The sequence below is a fragment of the Neomonachus schauinslandi genome, chromosome 4, assembly GCF_002201575.2.
Source record: "Neomonachus schauinslandi chromosome 4, ASM220157v2, whole genome shotgun sequence".
Classification (NCBI taxonomy): Eukaryota; Metazoa; Chordata; class Mammalia; order Carnivora; family Phocidae; genus Neomonachus; species Neomonachus schauinslandi.
This window is the reverse complement of record NC_058406.1, coordinates 138,666,830-138,692,091: the sequence shown is the minus strand read 5'-3', so window position 1 is coordinate 138,692,091 and position 25,262 is coordinate 138,666,830. Positions and strand designations below refer to the sequence as shown.

The following is a 25,262-nucleotide window of genomic DNA, read 5'->3' as shown; positions in this document are numbered from 1 at the left end:
AAGATTCCTATTGCCTGTGGAGCCTATTAAGAAGACAGATACTAGCAGTTTGAAGAACAATGTGTGTTTATTTAAGGAAATATATCCAGCCGTTCCTCTAAGGCAGTTTCAAGTTCACTAGGGGTCAAAAGAATCATATAATATAAAATATAACACTTCCCAATGATAAGCAGCCTAAGGCATGAAACATTACAAAAATACATGCCACACTCTCTATAAGGCATTTCACAAAATAGATGTGGACCTTATCTTTATTTTAAATACAAATGAAATTCTAGAGATAATATAAAGTCAATGATAAAAGGCCATTAAGACTTTGAGTCAATATTAACACATATATAATGTAACCCTATATTACTAAAGGTGTCAGAAAGTCCATAGTCAGAATGGGAGCACAATTCAGTAAATAATGCCAAGAAAATCAATAACTACAAAGAGGAATATGAATCAAAAGGTTATGCCAAACAATTTAGCTGTTCTGGACCAAAAAGAGTATAACTACTCACAATGAATTACTAAATCACTGCAGAGCACTTCGATTTTCTAAGTTCTGGAAACCTTTTATTCTTTTGCAGAAAAGATGGCACACCAGGCAAATGCATTCATATGTGAATATTCATTTGCATATATATGTAAAACTTTTCCTTGGGATATTTTTTTCTGTTTTTCTATGATTCAAAAAATAGGAATATTGGCCAAACAATGTACTTTACCCTATGAAGTTAATTTCTTCGTTTCCCCAAGGGACATATAAGCTTATTCTTTCACCCTGGTCAAGATAAATATTTTAATTTAACTTCAGGTTTTCAATTTCCTAGAGATTAATATCAAAATTATAAATAACATTTTAAAATTGGGATGGAAATTAAAAGTGCCATAGATCACTAGATTATTGCTTTTACATGTTCAGTTATATCTCTATTAGATAAATTACATTATTCGTATATAACAAAATGCTTAAAACAGTACCTGGCATAGAGTAGTAATTCAAAAGATGTCAAATACTATTCTTATCATTTTTGGTATTATTATTAATTCATTTCAGCTGTCCCATTTTCCATTTGTATAAAAGCAAAATTCTAATCTTAAAATCATGTAAAGGCAGAATTCACATTTTTTAATAAACATTTTAAGGTTGGTGGGAGGTAGGCAATTTCTAAAATTTTGATGATCTTCAAAGCCTAGTTAGATGCATCACTTGCAAAACAATGTCATCTATGTTGACAAGTATGAATGCGCTTTTTATTTTTGTGTGTGAAAGGTTTAACCTCACATATCCTAAAGAAAAACAATGAATACATTCCCCTAATTATATTCTTTTAGTACATCAAGTGCTCATCCTCAGCTTAACTATAATGCCTTTTACTTTTAATGCCACTGTGTTGGTGCTATGACTTACTTACCTGTCCCTTCTTTTTTTTGCCACCTTCTGTGATAGCTGGTGTTTATATTTAACAATATGAAACTGCCATATTTGACTTACAAAAATGACAATTTAATGTGATTCAACCAAACAGACGGTCCAAAAAGTATAATTATAGCAGATTATGGTTTTAAGAAAGCTGTTTTCTAAGCTTCTAAAGGTAGGACATATTAGACTACATAAAGACTGTATTATCCCACTTTCCATCAATGCTTTTGAATAGTCATCTTTCTTATAATCATGTAAAAATCCCTACATTCATGACAGTATTTTAAAAAGATATATTAATATCTACTTTAACACCAATCTTATTTTGCTGAGAGCCTAGTTTCTTCACATGCATCATTTGCTCTCAATAAATACAAATCCACATTATTTTTAACTGTAACATTCTTTGAGAGATAAATGTCATTCAGTAGAGAACATCTACATGAACAACTGGGGATAGATTCAATGTTGTGGCTTTTATGTAGGTCTAGATATAAATGCAGCACAGATTCTCAGAAGATAGACACTAAAAGAGCAGGTGATGTAGGATAGGCAAGTTGTTTTCTGAAAGTAGAGAAGTTAAAAGAAAATGTACAAATGCTCACCCTCTATAAAAGTGACTTCTGACTTTGTGGAGCATTGCAAAATAGAAAATACGTGGAATAGAATGAAAGAGAGAGAGAGAGAGGAAGGGAGGGAGGGAGAAAGGAAGGGACAGGGAGAAGGTGGGGAGAGAATATGAATAAGTATTCCTCCAGGTAGAACCAGTCACAGGCTAGAGTGTATAAAAGCAAAGCAAATGATTAAGGACGTGAGGCAGACCAATATGTATTTCTCATAAAGTCAATCTGTATCAGGGGTGTTATTAGTCAGCTTTTGTACCTCTCTGCTCTCAAACTGGTTAACTATGGTCCCATTGGGCACGCACAATCAGAGAATCCTGATTCTACCATGCAGACATGATTCCATGGAAGAATGTATACAGTTACAAGTTCTCAATCCATATCAGTTATAGAATTCATATTAGGAACTTGAGAGAAAAAAGACTGGAGAAATCTCAGATGTCAGACCAGAATTCCCAACAAGCATCAATAATAGAGAAATCAACGACTGAATGTAATAGTGTCCTCCAGAAAGCCTTACTTATCAAGCTCAAGTCATTTTTTTTTTAGTGTAAGCTTAAAATATTTTTTTAAACCAATATCATATGAATCTTCAAATGGTTCTGTAATAAATAAGGCCAACATTTGAGATATAAAATAATTTGTGAATTAAGAGTCATAATTTTATCTTCACAATTATATGCAGTATCAATTTAAGTATATGTTTTAAATAAGAATCCATTTTTATCTTTGATATCGAATTTGTAATAAAGAATTTCAAAAAATATTTAAAATGAAGATTTGTATAAGATAGAATGTAGTAATAAGGATGTATGTGACAGTTAAGACAACTCATGTTCCAATAATCATAGAACATTAAACTTGCTATTCATCTTGACCACTAAGACACCAATTCTACATCATTTAAGACTGGCAGCAGTCTTATTTCTTCCTGCAAAAGCTTTAAGAAGCCTTACAATTCTAGGGGCACCTGCCTGGGTCAGTCTGCAGAGCATGGAATTCTTGATCTCCGGGTTGTGAGTTTGAGCCCCATGTTGGGTGTAGAGATTACTTAAAAAAATAAAATCTTTTTTTTTTTTTTAAAGAAGGCTTACAATTCTATTAAACTATAAATTTATTTTTTTTCTCACAGCATGACCTTTAAAGATAGAATTAATGTATCAAAAATACAGGGATATTTACAAGAAGATAAATCAGAAAATATTCTTGTTCAAATAATGTTTCTGACATCTAGATGACCACAATTTGATTGTCTTTCAATTAATGACTGGATGCCTCACCTAATATGAAGTGTAATGCTTTTTAAAATCATTTTTATAATTTTCATTTTAATAAAAATAATACAAGAGTCACTTAGTATGGGGTGCCTGGGTGGTGTCTGACTCTTGATTTCGGATCAGGTTATGATCTCAGGGTTGTGAGATCGAGCCCTGCATTGGGTTCCATGCTCAGCGGGGCATCTGCTTGAGATTCTGTTCCTATCCCTTTCCCTCTGCCCCTACCCCCCCACTCCTGATTACATGCACACTCTCTCTCAAATAAATAAATAAATCTTAAAATAAAAAAAATCACTTTAAGTATGGATAGTGTTTCTGAAAAGTTAATATATATCTTAATTCAGTTACAAATAAAATACATTGTTTAATTTAAATCTATGTCTTACTCCACCCATCCAATGCCTCAGTGCTTTTTTGATCTCATATCTTTTCATTAACTCTCTATTGCCACCTTTGTGGTCCTCCAGTATCCCTCCTATCCCAGAGACTTTGCACATGCTGTTTTTGTCTGGAACTATCCAATAAGAAGCAGAGTTTGCTCTCTCTGTTTCCTTCAGGTGTTTGAGTAAATGTTACCTTAATCATAGTGGCTTTTCCTGACGACCGTATAGAAAACAGCAATTCCCCATCCTACCTTCCAAAACTCCCTTTCTCTCTTGCTTGCATTATTTTTCTCCATAATACTTAGCATCACATGGCATATTATGTATCTATTTGTGTGTCATCTTTGTTTAGAACTTTGTTTCATTCCTTGCGAAAGCCATAGCATTAGAGCAGTGTCTAGAAAGTAATATAATAGGTGATCAATAAATATTTCTTTAAATGAATAAATTTCACTAGATAGTTATAGATCATTATGGTCAAAGCCTTGAATTATACTCTGAGAATGCTTCAAATAAGAATTAAAGGTACCTCACCTGATGAAACCTTAGACAGAACATAGGAAGTATAAATGAAATTATAAAATAGCATCTGAAAAACGAGAAGAAAATGATAAATTTGATGTGGAAATTGGAGAGACCTTTATGAAAGATGTGACATTTGAATGAAACCTTGACCAGGGATGATTTATACACATGAAGATGCGGATGAGGACCATCCATCAACAGGAAGACGTATGGGCAAAGGCACAGAGACAAGGGAGTCTATAATGAATTTTGCGAATGAGCCAATAGTCTGATAAAGGCTAGAACAAGGTGGAATCAGGAAAGAAGTATGCAGTGAGTGACAATAATGTAAATATGTGTTTATAAGGTCATGTCTGTATTTCATTTTCCAGTTCAGTGATTCCCAAAATTTGGGAATATGAGAGCACTTTTTTTAAAAACATTGAAACATAAAATCCCTATGTGATATAATTGGCTTAAAAACCATATAAAATACATGGTATTAAAAGCTATTACAAATTTAGTACCATCTTTTATTAAGCCTATCATTTTAGAACCAAAAAATAATATAGGGGTATATATGTATGTATGCATACACGGGTTATACTTCTTTTCACCATTATACAGGCAATGATTAATATTCATGTGAATTGTAGGGTCTCTTGCAGTAAATCCATGGTCCCATGGATCTGAAGCACATGAGCCCGGAGCTACAGTCTAGGCAACGAGAACCCATAAAATTTCTTTGAGTAGAAGAATTACATGATGAAGCCTATGCTGTGGGAACCCTGGGGGTTAGAGATTGAAGACACCTTAGAAAACATCTCTGCACAGTCTGCTAAAGTTATAGAAAAAGAAATTGCAACCCACAGAGATAATAGACATTGGCCAAGATTACAGGTAGAGGACTATGGCTAGTGTTCAGGTTCCTGAAGTGATCTCATCAAGCCCTTCCATAATGGGATAGATAAGACAGATAAACACCCAAACATATCACTGATAATCAAAAATGAACATCAGTTCTTATCTGGTAAAATAAGATGGAATGTTACACACCTGAAGTTAGATGTACACTGTTCTCTTTGCTGTGGTATGGGGATTGCGGTATTTTCAAAATTCTGTATCCAATAGCATGTGGATCGTACTCTAGTTTTTCTCTAAGTCTGTATTTCAGAAACATATTCATCCTTAAGAATGTATCTCTATGCTTCTTTTAAAAACAACAACAACAACAAAATGTTTGCTCAAGGTCATCTGGAATTTCGGCAAGGGAGTTTACAGGTATACATGGTTTTATACATAACATTTTGAAAATTTAAACATAAACTATACACTTTAATCAAGAGAATGATATAGTATATATGAAAAATTCAACGTTTAAACACTAAAGAACAAAGTTATTTATGCTAATGATGATTCCTGCCTCCACCCAATTTGTAAAAACAGGTTTACATATATTTGAGTTCCTCTTGAAGTACCTGTTTGGCTCTGACAAAATCAAGGTCCGACATAGGCAAACATTTTTTAATGCCACTCAACAAATTCTGTATCTAATTGAAAGTCATCATTCAGTTGTGCACAGGTGAGATCTGCTACCTGAACGAACGCTGAAGCTGTTTCATTTTCCACAGCTAGTGCTCCACCAAAAGCAAGGAAAAGGGTACTCTTCCCTCCCATTCCTCTGTAGGGAACTATAAATAACCAATCTAGACATGAGTGAGGAATGGATTTCAAAGTCCCACATGGATTTTCAAAGGCTTAGTGTAATTTATGCTTTAAAATGTCTTTGATAAGCAGTCCGGCTCTCCCACCCTTCTCTTCGATCCCCTAGCATAGCCACACACACCTGCCCTGGCCTTCTCACTGGGTCCTCTAAAAGAAAGTTGCATTATTTTTACTGAAGGATATTATGGTAAGTCTCTAGGGAATGAGGAAATTAGAAAGTTTATTTATGTACTTTTTCAATTTTAAAGAAAACCATAAAAACACTTTCCTTCTTTCTCACAGGTTTTGTTAAGTGTGCAATTATTGCCTTAATTGGATTACAATTGCCTCTAGGCTAGTTTATGCCTTTTACATGATCAAAAATACACACAGAAATGATACGATTGAAAATGGAAATGCACTGGTTTTTGGTGATGGGATAATTCAGATATTTTTATATACCCATTGCTAGCAAACAATTGCATTACCTTCCACTTTTGCAAATATTATTAGTGTAAGATAGAAATTCATTTAAGGATTCTATTTGCTCTTATTGCTAACCTTTCTGTATACTTTAATTTTATTATATTTTGCTCTCCAATATTTTACATGATTAGAATATAGAAACAGTTAATGCAATATAATGTAGCTGATACAATTAAACAGAAGTAACACATTAGATTTTTTTTAACTAAACCACTTAGTACACCCTACTGTGTTCATCCTGTATAATTATACATCTTCTGACTTGTCTCATGTAATTCACAATTTCTTCCTGCTGCTTAATCGCAGACTTCAGCAAACACATTTTAGGGGAGAGACTCAGTACAATTTTTCTATAATCTTTTATTTGCCATGTGCATTAAGGTGATGATTACCTACATGGAAAAAAATGAGGGGATGTCCAAAAGATACAGGAGTAAAGGTACAAGATGGTTTTCAAGTACATGCATAATTTAGATCCATTCTTGTGCGAGGAAATCACAAGGAAATTAATCAGCAATATATTTGTAGACTTTGTGCCAATCATTTTTATAAGACACAAGCAGCATTTATCATATGTTGTTTCTCAGTCACAAGAAAGAGAGGCGTCAAAAGGCAATCAGGCATATAAAATCAAACTGGCAGTCCTGGGCCTCAGAGCTTTCTATGGTGCATAAAACTTCTTTGAACAAGAGAAATGTTAGTGTTCACGTCTCAGGTGGAAATTGGCCAAAAATATTATCATACTCAAAAAAAATTTCATTTCTATCATATTTTGGCCTTTGATAGAGTAATTGTTGCCGATTGTCTAAAATATTTAGTAATGCCGAAAGACATCCTAGGAATAAGGAAAAAGTACAGACTTCGACTATAGAACAAGCTGTAGTTCCCTGCCTAAGATGGTAAACAGAGTTAGTGATAGGATGCACTGGGCGCAATAAGGTAATATTTACTTTGCTTTAGACAATAGGGAAGATAAAGTGATAACGAGTTGGGCTTACTAGAAAGAGAAGTGATTGGAAAGCTTTTCATGGCAGGCATATTGCATTACCATAAAACACATTATAAGACTTTGATTTTTAGCTAAACCTAATGGCTTTCAGTTCCATAATCATCTTTGTTCTGGACTTTAGGCCAGGGTAACTGTGCTGTTCCTTTTCAGTCGGAATCAATTCCTTTAGGGTAGATTACAAATGACTCCTTTTAACCCTTTAAAATGGTGTCTGTAATGAATTATGTTACAAATATGCTCCGGACCAAGAAGTTTGGCGATGAATATCCTGTTACATATTCAGCTTGTCATTCACAATTAACTCTCTCTCCCCTCTATTCTGAACTGTTTTATTTCTCCTGAGAGTTATCATTGATATCGGATAAATAAATGGAAGTTTTAGGCTAGCTTCCCAAACCCTTCAATAGACTTTCAGGAAAGAAAATCTATCACTTCTGGAAAGGAAAAGAAAAGAAAAGGGGAGAAAACAAAAGAAAAGAAAGGAAAACAAAAGAAAAGAAAAGAAGAGAGAGGGGGAGAGAGAGAGAGAGAACTACCCAGTGATCATGCCTGAATGAAGGTTCCTGAGCTAGACTGAAATTGCATTTGATCTGTTTCTCTGTTGATTTTGTAAACCTTTCCAAAGGTTTCCATAGTAACAAGTGAATTATCCCCTCTCCCCCTAACATTTTCCAAGCATGTAAGAGGGATACAGATAAAGGTTAGTGAGAAAAAAAGCTACAATATTTTTTTCTACTACCAGGATAGATCTGAAGAAGTCATGATTAGTCTTTTAAGGAATCAAGTATGTTTCTCCCACCACAGTCATAAGAAAAAGTTGGGTCAGAATTTACTTACATCTCTGATGTCTGCGTTTGCTCCTGTACATGGTCATTCTGAAAAAATCCGACTTTCTAAGAAGTAATTGCTTTGACCACGGAGACAAAGAGACGGGTTGTGCTCCTGCTTTGCAGTAAGACTGTTGCTCACTGACAGAAGGTAACCAGCAATCACACAGTGAAAGCCAGGGTAATACCATTCTCATAAAATTACAGGGGAGACGCTACAGCCTGTAACTACTCTATCTAATGCAAATCTTCTAGAGAAAATTGTATTCCCTTCACCTTCCCCCAACCGGTATCAGTTAAGTTCTCTAATAAAATCTGCACTATGAAAGTGCTGTGCTTGAAGGAATGTTGAATTAAGAACAGATTCATGTATTTAGCAAGAACAGTAAAACTGAAAATACAAATATGAAATATAAAAACCCTTGTTTGAGATTTATAGAAATTAAAAACTATCCTTTGGGTTCACATGTCTTTTAGCCACCCTAGAATGCTTAGATTTGTATTTTATTTTTGAAATTCTACTAAATTCTTCCTGTCTCTGAGCTCTCGATGCACTTTGTATGCTCAATTATTAAAGCAATTGCCACTTTTAGTTTTGTCTATTTCTCCAAACAGACTGCTTCTCAGGCAATGCACGAATTGCAGTATTTTCACATTATCTCCCCAGGCCTAGAATAGAAGGGGCACGCGTTAGGGTCTCAGAGTCGGTGAGTGCCTACTGTGTGCTGGGCACTCTGTCCGCTCCCGAAGGAAGCCTTTCAGGAGTCTTTTGCCTGCCCTCCCCCCTGCTGCCTCATTTTTGTCCTCAGACCTCTCTTTTCACAGGATTGTGGACATATTCTTATCTGAACACATTTCACACTGTCAACTGGACAGCACGGAAGCTTTGTCTTCATATGCCTTGGACTCTCTCCGCTCTGAGAGCAACGCCCGCCTGGCACCCAGCAGAAGCTCAGGAGCACTACCTCTCCCAAACACTCCAAAATTGTGTATGATTTCCAATCTCCTTCCTGTGCTAATGAGGGTGTCTGAAATGCAGTTTTATTTAAAATACCAAAGGATTTATACACCAGCGAATAACTTCTATGTAATAAGACTTTCTGATTATACATTAAGCTTCCATCTTCCAGCTAAAAGCAGAAGACATTTTCAATTGCCAGAATTCCTTTTTAGTGTTAACAAACTCAGTCTACTTACTGATAGCAGGAGACATCCTTCTTAATAAAAGGATTATTTCAGTGTCAAGAATATTTTCATATTGGGGCCCCTGGGTGGCTCAGTCGTTAAGCGTCTGCCTTCGGCTAAGATCATAATCCCAGGGTCCTGGGATCGAGCCCCACATCGGGCTCCCTGCTTCGTGGGAAGCCTGCTTCTCCCTCTACCCCTCCCCCTGCTTGGGTTCCCTCTCTCGCTGTCTCTCTCTCTCTAATAAAAACATAAAATCTTTTTTTTAAAGAATATTTTCATATTTAAGTAATTACTACATTTCGTAATCATAGATTTCAAAAAGAGCATGTCGGCAGGTTTTTAGCAGCATTTCTGCCCACTTTCTTTGACTTTTGACTAACAAACTGCAGTGTTTAGTGAGGTTTTTTTGTCAAAGACCACTATGGTTATATCTTACTCTAAGACAGTCAATTATGAAACACTAGAAGGATTTTCCTTGTGTTTTCTCTAATAGTGAGACTAAAATATTTCAATAAATAAAATAAGTAGGCTTTTTCTTAATGACATATAATACACCTTATATCCCACAAACTTTTACCTGCTTAATTTTTCTCCATAGCACTTATGTATTTGTTTTTTGTCTCTGCCTACTAGAATATTAGCTTTCAGAGGACAGACTTTCTTTTTTCAGAGTTATATATCCAGAGGACATATCAGTGCCTGGTATAAAGCGGGCTCTTGGTAAATATTTGCTGAATAAAGGAGTTTTTATGAACTAATTTAAGTTATAAAGACAATACAACTATAATTTATTTTTCAATAAATCTGGACAATTGTCAAACTCATGTTTATTGACTGAAGTTACTTTCTTATTTGATGCAAGCACTTGTCATTTCATGTCTATCTTTTGGCCCCAAAGTTAATTTGGACGAGTTCACTGTTTTGGATGGAATTGTATATACTCACAGATGTGAAGATAAATTTTAAATTTACTGAAGCAAAGTCACAACCACTAAGCAAGTTCTCCTTTATAAAAGTTACTCATGCCAGAAGATGAACAAACATAAAATTTATTACAACTAAACAAAGTTAAAACCGTCTGTCCAACATATATGGTATGAATAAACATGTCATTGGTGATGATGAGGCAGAAATCACTTAATGATACAATGACATAAACGGTATTAATTTTTACATTATTATATGGTTCCGTCACATGTGTAGTTTCTCTCTTTTCACATTGTTAGTGCTGTAATATCTGTAATTAACATCGATCTGAACAATTTTTGCAAAGGTTATGTAACAATTTGAATTTGTTCACATATACCACAACCCATCAGTGAGCCTCATTCATTATCACACAGACACACATGAAAACAAGTATCCTGACTTGTACTCCTCAATGTTTGGTACACTGTTGTGCTCCCAATCTTGTACCAGGGTTGACTTTCATAGTTTCCACATAGGGATTTTCATGTTATCAACTCTTTCCTACATTACTCTTCTCACCTCAGGGAATACAGAGCAATCCACTCTTGGACCTCATATCTGTTGCTAGTGCTTTAAACCATCACAGTTTGGGACCTCAATTCCACCTAATGGATTAAGAGCAACTTCATGAGTACCATGTTGCAGTACAGGTAGGAAGATGAGAGGAAGGTAGAGGAAGTAGCTGAGGCAGAGGAGGAGGTCTTGGCTGGGAAATTTTCAGCCACAAGAATAAGGAGGAAGAATGCAGACATACAGGACAGAAAAAATAGCTGAAGAGAGAAGACAGGTCCAGACATCTCATTCTTTTTTTCCTTACCCTCTTCAAGAATCCAGACTGAGTACTGTTGTTTTATGTTCAAAATCAGCTTTATGCCTATAATGTCAGAGGTCAAAAAAAGCATTACTTGCTTTTTAAAATATCTATCTACTCCCTGAAACATGATTTCTTTTAATGGACTCAATCTTTTTTTTTTTAAGATTTTATTTATTTATATTAGAGAGAGAGAGAGAGAGAGCACATGAGCTGGGGGGAGGGGCAGAGGGTGAGGGAGGGAGGTGAGCAGGAACGCAATGGTCACGGGGCTTGATCCCAGGATCCTGGGAACATGACCTAAGCCAAAGGCAGACACTTAACCAACTGAGCCACCCAGGTGCCCCTAATGGATTCAATCTTTATATTCCATACTTAAAATACAAATTCAATGAGTGCTGACAAATTGGGAAGGATGACTTACCATATAAAATCAAATGATTATGTCAATATTTTTCCCTTTTTCATGGAAGGAACCATTTAAAAAATAAAAGTACCTGGCAAAGTAAGAGAAGATGACTTTTAACATAAAAGAACAACAAATAAGAAGGAAGGAAGGAAAGAAGGAAGGAAAGAAGGAAGAAAGAAGGAAGGAAGGGTGTGTACTCTGTGTGTGTGTGTGTGTGTGTGTACAATGAGAGATAAAGGAAGTACTCAGTGCTACTGTGTGTCAAGCACTGTGCTAAGTACACATCATGTCACATAATCTTTGCAAGTCTGTTACTTAGCTATCCCTACCTTCCTTTTAGAATGAGCAAACTTTCCCCAAAGGAGGGCAGGTGCAGGTAATATTCAGGGACACTGCATGACTTAGGTAGTTGTGTTGAGATTATTTTGTTAGAAAATAGACCAATATGATTTTAGGACTGAATTAAGGGACAATGCACTGGGTAGCTGCTGGAGAAGACTTATGTAAAAGTGTCATTATAATGTCACTAATAAAGCACCGAAATCAAGAAAATGATGTTTGCTGGAACTCGTCACAGGGAATGAACACCATGGTTTAAGGAGAGCTAACATTCATCTAGGGAGTGCATGTTACGTGTTAGGCATTAGGCTGTCTTCTAAGAGTTTTACGGGATTACTCACTGAATACTAAAAACAATCTTATGATGGATTCATCCACCACCTCCTCTTATCATTATTATTATTTTTATTATTTTGTTTTTGCCCCTTTTAATGTTTCAGTAAGATAAGGCTGAGAGATTAAGTGTTCTGACTGAAACCTCACAGAGAACAAGAGATAATGCCTGGTTTTGAACCGGCTGATCTTTCTCTAGAGCCAATGCAATACTGTAACATGCCACGTAAGGTTGAAGGGATACTTTCGGTAGCTGTTTAGGCCACAGGGGATGAAGACCCACAGAGACATATTTCCATAACAACTAGTAGTGCTCAACTCACTCCTAAGAGGGATGAATGCAATTAACTGCAGGGTTTAGGCTGCTAGATGCTGGTAGGGACATTCAAGTTTAGAAGCACCATGGACTGCTTGGGACAGCAGAGGTCTGCTCATGTCTGCAGCAGGGTTGACTTCCCTTTCTCATACGTGTCACCTCACCCACCTCTCCTGATGCCCCAACCCTCAACCTTTCTTCCAAATAAAACACTAAGAGAACATTTAAAGAATACCAAGAGTATCAAATGATTAGCCCATCCAGAGTTCTGACATTCTTACCTGGTTTAAAAATTACAATATGTATGTAAGTGATGAATCACTAAATCCTACACCTGAAACTAATATTACACTGTATGTTAACTAAGTGGAATTTAAATAAGAACCTAGAAGAAAAAAAATAAAAAATATCGTATGTATTAATTTTGATAGAACTTCTAAGAATTTTATCAAGACACAGTATATGGATGGTGTAGAAATATTTTTTTAAAGATTTTATTTATTTATTTGACAGAGAGAGAGAGAGCAAGAGAGCACAAGCAGGGAGAGCAACAGAGGGAGAGGGAGAAGCAGGCTCCCCGCTGAGCAGGGAGCCCAATGTGGGGCTCAATCCCAGGACCCTGGGATCGTGACCTGAGCTGAAGGCAGATGCTTAACTGACTCAGCCACCCAGGTGCCCCTCGATGGTGTGGAAATATTTAACTTGAACTGCATAATACTTATATTGTTATTATTATTAATTACTAAAACAATAAAATGGTAAAATTGAAAATGTGTTAAGAAGTGAATTTGCCAAAATTCCTCATTTACAGATGTCTGGTCCACCACAGAGAGCTCTTACAAGTTAGCTGGACAGAAAACTGAAGGGAATGGGGGGGCAGGACCTCAAGCTACTCAAACCAGGTACTTACAGCGGGAGCCTCAATCCAGGACACCCCAGAGTTAGCCTAGAGCCTCTGAGCACCCTAGCCTGAAATTATTTCTTAATTGATCAGAGTGATATCTCAACTTCCCTTTGGTCAGTTTTTCTCAGGTTTGCACAGAAAGTTACCCACAGTTAACCTTTTTCTTATGTCATTCTTGTCACCCTACAGCGCAACGCACAGATGTGGACCTTCTCTACCTTTCCCTCACCAGAATGTCAGCTGTCCCTGGGGGAACTCTGCCTTTTCTCCGCTCAGAGATGAGTTCTGCCTTCTTTATTAAAACATCTCCTTGCTAGTGTAGCCCCTATAAATTCTTTACAAAAGTCCTTTGCTCGGGTACTTTCAGAGATAACACCAAATATTTTCAACTTCAGCGCAATCACTGGTCCATCTTTTCGACAATTTAAGGAAAAATATCTGCATTTTCTGTGTATGTTTATATTAAATTTGCTGTCTTGCTTAATGTTCTGGAACTGGATCCATATCTGTTTGCCCCAGAGTCAAGTGCTCTCCTGTTAGCAGATAATCTAAAAATAGTTATTAATTAAAGTATTGAGTGGCTATCATATTAAAAAATCTTCTTGTCATTTTACCTAGTACCTCATTTGACTGATCGATTTATCATTGTTCTTTTTTAAATCAGAGAAAACATAAAACTTCCTAATGTTCGGCTCAAGTTTTCATTTGTAATACTGGTTCAAATGAGTGAGAAAATTTCCAGAATGATTCTTCTTTATACTTGACTGTTTGTACTTGACAAACAAGTCAACTGTATATTCCCTCCATTTGATTCATTAAATGTTTTTATGTATTTGGAAAAAAATTTTCTAAGATTTTTTGTAAACTATAATTGGATTTTATTATGAAGTCTTTATTCATTTCTTTGGACTTTCTCCAGTTTCTTATGCTCTAATATCAAACAAGTCTTTGAAATCACTGAATTTTAAAAAATATTTAATACTTAAACGTATTCAACACAGTTAAATGTTTCTCCTTTATAACTCACATTGCAATCGGCTTTATTTTCACTGAATCTCCTTAGTAATTGTTTTTGAGCATTCTCATGTTTGTTCATTTCCCTTTCTTTGTGTGGTTCCTATTCTACCTTCTCTTAGTTTCATCGTTCTTTTAGCCTAAATTTGATTTTTCAGACTTAGTTTTATCTTCTTAGTGGTCTTACTTTCCCATTCATATTTGGATAAATTTATTTTCATTGTCTCAAGGATAATGGCATTCTATCTTTTTAATCCCATCCTTTGGGTGGGCCCAAATATTTAATGGCCCCTAAAAGATTTTTTTTTAAAAAGAAGACTAAAACATATACGATTAAATTAACCTTGAATTTTCTACAGATTATAACTAGAAATATGAAGGAAGGTATTTATGCCTGTGTAAATAATTTATCTCACTTCAAAGTATTTTAACAAATGTTGACTGTTACATAGTAAAAATGTAGCAAACCTAGATCTAAAAAGTACAAAGCCTCTTCAGGGTGATAGCCACATAAAGGGTACTATATTCATAACAAATTACCTCACAGACATGTGAACACGATAATGGAGTTTATTGGATGTGGGCATGGTGTGGGGGAATTGTTGTACCATGTTCCCTAGAGGTGTTTTAGTTATGAGATACACTTCCTCAGTACCTTACCACTCTGTCTCAGACATAGCATCTTCATGGTGTCCTGGGATGGAGGGATACTACTGAGTTTACATGGAATAATGGTGAGACATTAAAACATCCTTAAAATCACAATAGTTTCCATGATCATGAAAATTATGTGTGGAATTTCACTATAACAGAATTTACAAAATAAGAAATATATACTCTATTATATCTATCTATCCATCTATCTATCTATCTATGTATCTATCATCTATCTAGCTATGTATCTATCTATCTATCTATCATCTATCTAGCTATGTATCTATCATCTATCTAGCTATGTATCTATCTATGTATTTATCATCTATTTATCTATCTATCATCTACTTATCATCACCTATTTACTCATCTACCTACCTATCTTAAAAACCAGAGATGTGAGTTGAAGAGCTACCAAGCAAGACAGTGTCCAGGGTGTTTGGAAGATGAACGATACTTCAGTGGCCAGACTCTGGTTGGGGAAGATCCTTAAAGAAGTAGAGAAGATGAAGGGTAATTGCGGTTACCAGCAAGTGACACCTGAGGCAGATGAAGGCAAAATGTAGCAAATGTCCATGGAGAAATAAATGCTAAAAGTCCTCTTGCACAAATTGCTGATTGCCCAGCGCATTGCCTTTCTCTTTTTTCTGGCTGATTCTTATCTCAGTCGACTTCTTCCATCAAACTTGCCCTCTTTTCTTTCTTGCCTCTGAACTAGAGCATCTGGTCTTATCTTTCTTTTCTACTTTTTCTTCTGCTGTCTTTTATCTATACAGAATTATAATTTATAGGATATATGTGGTAGTGGAGTATAAGTAGGGGGTAGGCCACCTCAAATTCTTATTGGTACAAGGCAGAGAATAAGTACTTTATGCTAAAAAAGGCTGACTCAGAGGATTTAGCACTTTATTGTATGATGCCTTGCATTCTCTGCTTCAAAGAGGATAGACCACATTGTGGTTAATACCACACATCTTAATTTCACATCATCACCCCTACAGTCAACCACCATTAGTTTCATAATGCAAGCAATGTAAATACATATGAGATTTTTAAAATGAAAATAGTTCATTGATTTATTACAGAATTTGAATGAAATCTTATAAACAATAATTAAGTGCTTATTTAGACCAAGGATTTTACTTATGTGATTTTATTTAATCTTGAAACACCAATGTGAGAAAAGAATTGTCATCTCATTCTGCAGATAGGAAAACTGAGGTTCAAGTGAGGTTCAGTTCACAAAACTAGTAGGAAGTAGAACTGGAATCTGCATCCAAGTTTGTGAATTGCAAAAGCCATGCCCAATCGAGGATACCACTAACTTATATATTAACTGAATAAATGTCAGACAATGAAATCAAATTCAGAAAAAGTAGAGAACAGTGAACATTACCTAGAATTTTACTTCAGTTTGAATTGCTGGAGTTACTGCTATTCTTTCGGAAGATATACCTGCTTTTAATGTGTGAATCCATGGGAGAACCAATTTGATTCATAGGATTTCAATATGGAATTCATTCTGATACCCATCCCAGGACTCTAAATAAAGGATTCTAGAGATGCATGTACAGGGATCCTAAGATATGTATGTAAATGCAGCACCGGGCCCTAATCAATGCATTTGATATATTTATATTAACCTCAGATCCAGTATGGATTTGGAAAATGTTCAAGGAGAAGAATCAAGTGGGTGAGAATGACCCAGAGAAATTTTCCAATTAAAAATAGATAAAATTAGGGACACCTGGATGGCTCAGTCGGTAAGCATCTGCCTCTACCTCAGGTCATGATCTCAGGGTCTTGAGATCGCGGTGGGCTCCCTGCTCATCAGGGAGTCTGCTGCTCCCTCTACCTCTGCCCCTTCTCCTTCCTTGCCTCTCCTCCCCACTCCACCCCTGCTAGTGCTCTCTCTCTTTCAAATAAATAAATAAAATAAAATAAATAAAAACAGATAAAATTAGGTGATAAATTTAAGTGTACACACCACACACATAAACACACAATCTTGAAAATCCTGGGCTAGACATTATGATGGTTTGTGATTTAAAAATATAATATTTAAAATGGACAAAGAGCAATACTAAGATGTGTGATTGTTTATGGACTTTTAAGACCTGCTGGCTAAATATGAATTTCTATTTATGGATCACATTCAGCATATATTGGTTTTTAATGATAACATCAAAATTGTTACTTCAAAATTTCTAATCATTTCCAATGTAAAATGTGCATAAAATGTCTTAAGTATATATTAATAGAATTCATTTCAGCCTGTCTACAAAAGTGGTATACACAGCAGTCCTGTTCTTCTAATTTCTTTCCTGTTCATATTTAGTTATAATTATCACATTGATGAGCGACTTCAGCCTGCTGAGTTGAATAGACTGAATTTTCAGGTATAATTTAGCATTACATAGCCCAAGGGTATTTCAGGAATCCAGCTCCAGTCCTCATTTTGTGTGTATTTGTGTCTGCTAAGGGGCTGAGAACCACCTGGATAGTCTTTGACCTCACATATGTGTTCAAAGACAACTATTTGAATAAACTCTGCATTTGCCATTATCAGCACAGCAGTATGTGAACAGTAAATATGTAAATGAAATTCATGATTTTCTTACTGTTATAAAAACCGTTTTTAGATGTTTACTTAAACGGCCTTAGATACAGAAACAGGACTGTAAGTGGAAAAAAGAGTCCCAAATTTTATTTTCCAAACTGTCTCCTTTAGTTTGATGAACACTAAATCTCAAGCTATCTTTAAATCATGTCTTGGAACGCTTTAGAAAACCCACCTGGACTGTGCAGTAAATACGTAAATGCATCATTAGGGGGCTCACAAAATAGGAATACAAATACAGCATGTGAAAAGGTGATTATTCAATTTCAAAAACCTTTGGTTCCCAACTTCTAAGCCTACTTAAAGAAATCTTTGTAAGAAAGTAGCATAGCAGAGAAGGAACTGGCCTTGTGACCACCTGATCTTGATTCAGTGAGAAAAAAAAAAAGGTGTTTTATATTTTGGGGGGTGGAGTTTATGGTATGTGTTTCCAGTAGCATGAATATCTATATGTTCCCACCAGATTAATCAGATTAATCTGATGTTTTTATTATAAAATTTAGGATTCTATGTATGATCCCTCACTAAAATGAAATTAATTTAACTTTAATATTTTTTCATATATCCAATTCAGATAGTGCATGCACTCAAATTGTGCCGTGTGGATAATGTGATGGTGAGCAAAGATAGACACAATTGTTTGGATAGTTTTTATTTTAGTGGGGGGGTACAGACATTAATTGATAACATAAAAATATATTCTGTAAGTTCAAAAATAGGTGCTCTGAAAGCAGATGTGTGGTCCTATGACAGCGTATGAAAAAACAGCCCTTGACAGTAAGTTGGTTCATTCTTCTCTGAAGCTCTGTGGATGAGAGCTGTGGAAAGAGTGCTGAAAGAGTTGAGTCACAGGCGACCACGAGGTATTAGTGAGAGGTAGACCAAGATGGGTGGAAAGCTTACAGGAAGATGTGGATGTATAAAGTGGTTGATGGTACTTAATTGGTATTCAACAAATAATGATGATAGAAGTTATTCTTATGTTAACTTTGTTACCGATTTGTAACAATACTCCAAACAATTGTTCATTACTCAAATTAAGACAATAATAGTTAATAGAATTCTATGCCTCATTACTCCAGTCCACAGATACTTATGAAGCATATACTTGCACTAAGTAGAAGGGGGCACAAGAAGATAAAATAACCATGGTCTTAATCTTGATATTTTATTTACTAATAGATATTATGTGAATCCAAATTTTTTAAAAAGAATGTTTAATGAAAATACCAGTTAAAATTATCTGCCCATATCAGACAGAATAAATGTATACAGTACTCTGACATTCTAAATGCTGGTTTGAGTTTTGCAGAAGTGGCAGTGAAGGGTGACAGAAAGTCGTGTAGTATGTCAATAAATATCTGACAAGGGCTAATTTCATGCAGATCACTGGACAAAACATCTTGAGCAATTTCAGTGGAAGCAAAGCAAAGCGTATCTATGCTAGTGAACATCATAGGATGAAGCCAAGATATACGTATGTGAGTTGGTGCCATTGGCCTCAATGGGTTAGTGACAAGTGCCCAACTATACTAAAGCAGCTGAAACTAATAAAATGCTGAGTGCAAAGGCCTGACACATTCTGAGAAATAATGGTTAATAAATATGACTTCAGGGGCGCCTGGGTGGCTCAGTCGTTAAGCGCCTGCCTTCGGCTCAGGTCATGATTCCAGGGTCCTGGGATCGAGCCCCGCATCGGGCTCCCTGCTCGGCGGGAAGCCTGCTTCTCCCTCTCCCACTCTCCCTGCTTGTGTTCCCTCTCTAGCTGTCTCTCTCTCTGTCAAATAAATAAATAAAATCTTTAAAAAAAGAAAAATAAATGAATATGACTTCAGAAAATGGTAACAGGAAAACTTTTATAATGAGGACACCAAATCAGGGCATTTTTGGTTAATAGTCATTCCACTTGACGTTAATCAACATCTGACAATGTCAATTATTATCTTTTTCTCGAAAACTCTATTCTTTGGCTTCTACGCCATTGTTGTTTCTTATTTTCCTTACAAGTATCAAATTTATATTTACAGATCAATCTATGCAAAATGACAGATTCACAATCATATTCAACTAGAGTTGCTAAAAGTGTTTTAAAGCTCAAGATCTGGAGCCAGACTGGCTTATTTATTTGGATACCAGCTCTGCCACCCAGCTGCATGAACTTGGGCAAGTTGCTTTATATATCCATACACAGTTTCTTCATCTATAGAAGTTTCCTCATCTATAACACCCTCCCAGGATTATTATAAGAATTAAATGAGTTAATATATAAACTGTGCTTAGAACAGTGACCAGCATAAGCATTAGCTGTTATTATGAAATATACCTATATAGATGTCCAAAACTCATATACAGCAAATCTAGCATGTGCAACAAAACAAAACAAAACAAAACATGCTTTTCTTGCATTGTTTCTGGCCAGATTTCAGCATGTAAAACTATAATCCACTATATCTACTTCATTTGTTACTGTATTCCTAGCAGCCAGCTCAGTGTCTGAAATATACTAGCTATTCTACAAATATTTATAAATGAATGAATGTATTAGTTTTCTGTTTTTGCTGTAACAAATTACCACAAACTTAGTGGTTTAAAATAGCACAAATTTATTTTCATAATTCAGGAAGTCAGAAGTTTAAAATCAGGCATTGTTCAGACAACATTCTTTCTGAAGAATTCAGAGGAGAATCTGTTTGTCTTTTCAACTTCCAGAGGTTGCTTATCTTCCTTGGTTTCATGGCCCTGTCCACCTTAAAAAATACGTCACTCCAACCACTGGTTCCATTGACATATCTCCTTTTTCTTCCTTTCACTTGCCTGCATCTCTTATAAGGATACTTTTTTTATCATTGGCCCATTCAGAAAATCTAAGATAATACAAGCATTTTAAGATCCTTAATTTAATCATATCTGCAAAATCCCTTCTGCCATATAAAGTAACATATACATACAAGTTCTGGGGATTAAGATGTGGATATTTTAGGAAAGTCATTATTCTCTCCATCATAGTCTGCATGCTAACTCCCAAAGAGTCATGTCTATCCCACATACAAAAGTCTCAATCCATTTTAATAAAAACTCAAAGTTCAGAATCTTATCTCATCACCTCATCAGTCCAAAATTCAACTGGAAAAACTGCATTATGTTTCAAAGACTGGGAATAATCCCCTGTGGCTCTTGGTTTCCCCCTCCAGGACTATAACCCTGCCCTCAGGGCCCATGGTTTCATCCTCTGGGATGGTTCTGCCCTCAGAGTCATCCACATTTTTTTCTAGAGAACAGTACATTTGTAGTAGAGGAGTTTTGTCATACTACTTCCTGTCTGTAGAATTTTGTTGAGTCCAGCAGTCTCTGTTTATTTTGTCCTTTCTCTGTCCCTTTCACTTCAAGATGGCAGTATTTCTTCTTGTATAACATCTTCAAGAACCCTGTGGTTCATTCATTAGACAAGCAGATCCTCCATAATTCTTTTGGGGAGTTCTCTATTTCTGGCTTCTGCTAAGATGGCTGAGAGGGTTCATAAGACACATGCTTATCTCTTCAAAGAACCTCTGTGTGACTGAACACACTGACCTTCTTATCCTTTCAAAAGCATTAACAATAGGTTGGCCAGCCGCACTCTTCATAACATCTCTGGAGCTTGCTTTCCTGACAGTGAATGTCCTTATTTTGGCATCTTTTGCAGTCTGGATAGACTGAGAATTCTTCACATTATCAAATCCTGGTTCCTTTTTGGTTAACAGTTATTTCCTGAATTTCTCTCTTTCATCTTACATTTTACTATAATCAGCAAGGAGAAATCAGGTCATACCTTCAATGTATTGCTTGTAAATTTCCTCAGCTAAATATCCTAATTTCCTCAGCTAAATATCCACATAACTGCATTACAGTTACCACATAACAGTTCAACTGCTTTCCACAAAACTGTAGGACACAATTTAGCAAGCTTTCTACTCTTATATAACAAAGAACCCCTTTGTTCTCACCACTATCCCTCAACTTAACATTTTATGTCCTCCTTTCTACCAACAATCTGCTTATTATGAGTTAAGTATTCTCTAAGGCAATGTAGATTTTTTCTATCATGTTCTTCACTTTCTTCTGTGTCCTTAAACATTCATTTTCTACTCAAAGTCTGTTAAAAAGCAATCTAGGTTTTTTGGATCATATTCAGAATTCCTCCAGCCTCTAGCCATTACCCAATTCCAAAACTAGTTCCTGATTTTTAGATATCAGTTACAGCTATACTCTACTGTTAGGTACAAAAATCTTCATTAGTTACATATTACTGCTGTAATATATTATCATAGTAATAGTGACTTAAAACAATGCAAATTTACACTAAGACACATTATAATTAAAATGTCAAAAGTTAAAGAAAGAATCTTGAACAGCAAGAAAAAAACAACTTGTTATGTACCAGGCAGGGACTATCAGTTGATTTCTCAGCAGAAACTGCAGGCCAGAAGGGAGTGGTATGATAAATTTAAGTACCGAAAGCAAAAAACTTACAACTAAGAATTCCCTACCTGGCACAGTTATCATGTAGAATTGAAGAAGAGATAAAAGGTTTTACAGACAAGCAAAAGCTATAAAAGAGTTCATCACTATATGAAACTGGCCTTAAAAGAAATGTTAAAGGGACTTTTTTAAGCTTTAAAGAAAGGTCACTAATTAGTAATAAGAAAACATATGAAAGTAAAAATCTCACTGGAATAATCTAGCTTTCTAATATGAAGATTAAAACACAAAAAGAGTAAAAATAACTATAAGTTAAGGGATACATAAATTAAAAAAGATGTAAACTCTGACAACAAAAACATAAAATCTCCCAAAAAACAAAAGTCCAGAACTAGATAGCTTAACTGGTGAATTCTACCAAACATTCAAAAAATATTTAATACCTATCCTTCTCAAACCCCTCCAAAAATTGAGGAGAAGGTCATGCTTCTAACTTATTTTACAAGGCTAGTGTTACCCTAATACTAAAACCAGGCAAAGACACCACACGCACACACACACACACACAGACACACACAATTACAGGGCAATAGATGCAAAAATCCTCAGCATAATATCAGCAAACCAAATTCAATAATAATACATTAAGAGGATCAAGCACAATGATCAAGTAGGAATTATTCCAGGGATGCAAGGATGGTTGAACATCTGCAAATTAATCATCTTGAATCATCACATTAACAAAATGAAGGATAAAAACCCTATGATCATCTCAATAGATACAGAAAAAGCATTTGACAAGATTCGACATCCATTCATGATAAAAAGTCTCAGCAAAGTGCATATAGATGGAAAGTACCACAAATAATAGAGGCCATATATGACAAGCCCATAGTTAACATCATACTCAATGGTGACAAGGTGAAAGCTTTTCCTTTAAGATCAGGAACAAGACAAAGATGTCTACTCTCACCACTTGTATTAAATACAGTATTGGAAGTCCTATCCCGAGCAATTAAACAGGAAAAAGAAATAAGAAGCATCCGTATTGGAGAGAAAGAAGTAAAACCATCACTATTTGTGAATGACATGATTTTATATATAGAAAACCTCAAATGCTCCACCAAAAAACCTTTAGAACTAATAAACAAAATCATAAAGTCACAGGATATAAAATCAATATGCAAAAATCTGTTGTGGTTTTATATACTAATAATGAACTATCAGAAACAAATTTTTTTTAAGATTTTATTTATTTGAGAGAGAGAGAATGAGAGAGAGAGAACTCATGAGAGGGGATAGGGTCAGAGGACAAAGCAGATCCCCCGCCGAGCAGGGAGCCCGATGCAGGACTCGATCCCGGGACTCCAGGATCATGACCTGAGCCGAAGGCAGTCACTTAACCAACTGAGCCACCCAGGCACCCAACAATTTTTTTTTTAAGATTTATTTATTTATTTGAGAGAGTGAGAATGAGAGAGAGAGAGAGAGAGGACATGACAGGGGGGGGTTAGAGGGAGAAGCAGGCTCCTCGCTGAGCAGGGAGCCCGATGCGGGACTCGATCCAGGGACTCCAGGATCATGACCTGAGCCGAAGGCAGTCGCTTAACCAACTGAGCCACCCAAGCGCCCCCAGAAACAAATTTTAAGCCCATTTACAATCGCATCAGAAAGAATAAAATACCTAGGAATACATTTAAACAAGGAGGTGAAAGACCTTTATGCTAAAAACTGTAAGACATTGATGAAAGATATTGAAGAAGACACAAATAAGTGGAAAGATATTCTGTGTTCATGGCTTGGAAGAATTAATATTGTAAAAATGTAAAAAATTGTAAAAAATGTCCATATTGTTCAATGTAGTCCTTATCAAAATTCCAATGGCATTTTTCACAAAAATAGAACAAATGATCCTAAAATTTGTATGGAACCACGAAAGATCCCAAATAGTCAAAGTAATCTTGAGAAAGAACAAAGCTGAAAGCATCATGCTTCCTAATTTCAAACTATATTACTAAGCTATACTAATCAAAACAATATACTATTGGTATAAAACCAGACACACAGATCAGTAGAACAAGATAAAGAGCTGAGAAATAAACCCATGAATACATGGTCAATTAATTTACAACGAAGGAGGCAAGAATTTACAATGGGGAAAGGACAGTCTCTTTAATAAATGGTATTGGGATAATGGATAGCCACAGGCAAAAGAATGAACGTATACTACTATATTATATCACACACAATAATTAACTCAAAATGGGTTAAATACTTGAATGTAAACCTGAAACCATAGAACTACTAGAAGAAAACAGGCAATAAGCTCCTTGACATTGACCTTAGCAATGGTTTCTTTTGGATCTGACTCCAAATGCAAGAGCAACAAAAGCAAAAATGAACAAATGAGCAATCCAAAGAAAAAAGCTTCTACATAGCAAAAGAAACCAGCAACAAAATGAAAATGCTACCTATTGAATGGTAGAAGATATTTGCATATCATTAATCTGATAAGAGATTAATATCCAAAATATATAAAGCTCTCCTATGACTCAATAACAAAAACCCAAACAATCCAATTAAAAAAAGGACAGAGGTTCTGAACAGACATTTTTCTAAAGAAGACATAGATGGCCAGTGGGTAGATGACAAGGTGCTCAACATCACGGATCATCAGGGAAATATAAACCAAAACCACAATAAAATATCACCTCACACTTGTCAGAATGGCTATTACCAAAAAGACAAGAAACATCAAGTGTTAGTGAGGATGTGGAGAAAAGGGAGCCCTTGTGCACTGCTGGTGGGAATGTAAATTGTTGTAGCCACTGTGGAAAACAGTATGGAGGTTCCTCAAAAAATTAAAAATAGAACTACCATAAGATCCAGCAGTTCTACTCCTGGGTATTTATCCAAAGAAAATGAAAACATTACTTTGAAAACATATATGTACCCCTATGTTTATTGCAGCATTATTTACAATAGCCAAGATATGAAAACAAGCTAAAAATGTTCACTGATGG

The 25,262-nt window shown here is 35.6% G+C and overlaps 1 protein-coding gene across 2 annotated transcripts in view; it reads right to left on the bottom strand.

Moving 5' to 3' along the window:
• RALYL (RALY RNA binding protein like) overlaps positions 1–25,262 on the bottom strand; it is a 680,251-nt gene that overhangs the window by 187,880 nt on the left and 467,109 nt on the right. Inside the window, exon 1 of one of the 2 annotated variants that reach the window (XM_021688195.1) lies at positions 8,235–8,306. The exons of the other annotated variant lie outside the window; for it this stretch is intronic. Within the exon in view, the coding sequence (XP_021543870.1) occupies positions 8,235–8,271 (37 nt within the window). The 5' untranslated portion in view covers positions 8,272–8,306. Of the gene's footprint in view, positions 1–8,234; positions 8,307–25,262 lie in introns of those variants that run through there. 2 annotated transcript variants of the gene reach the window in all.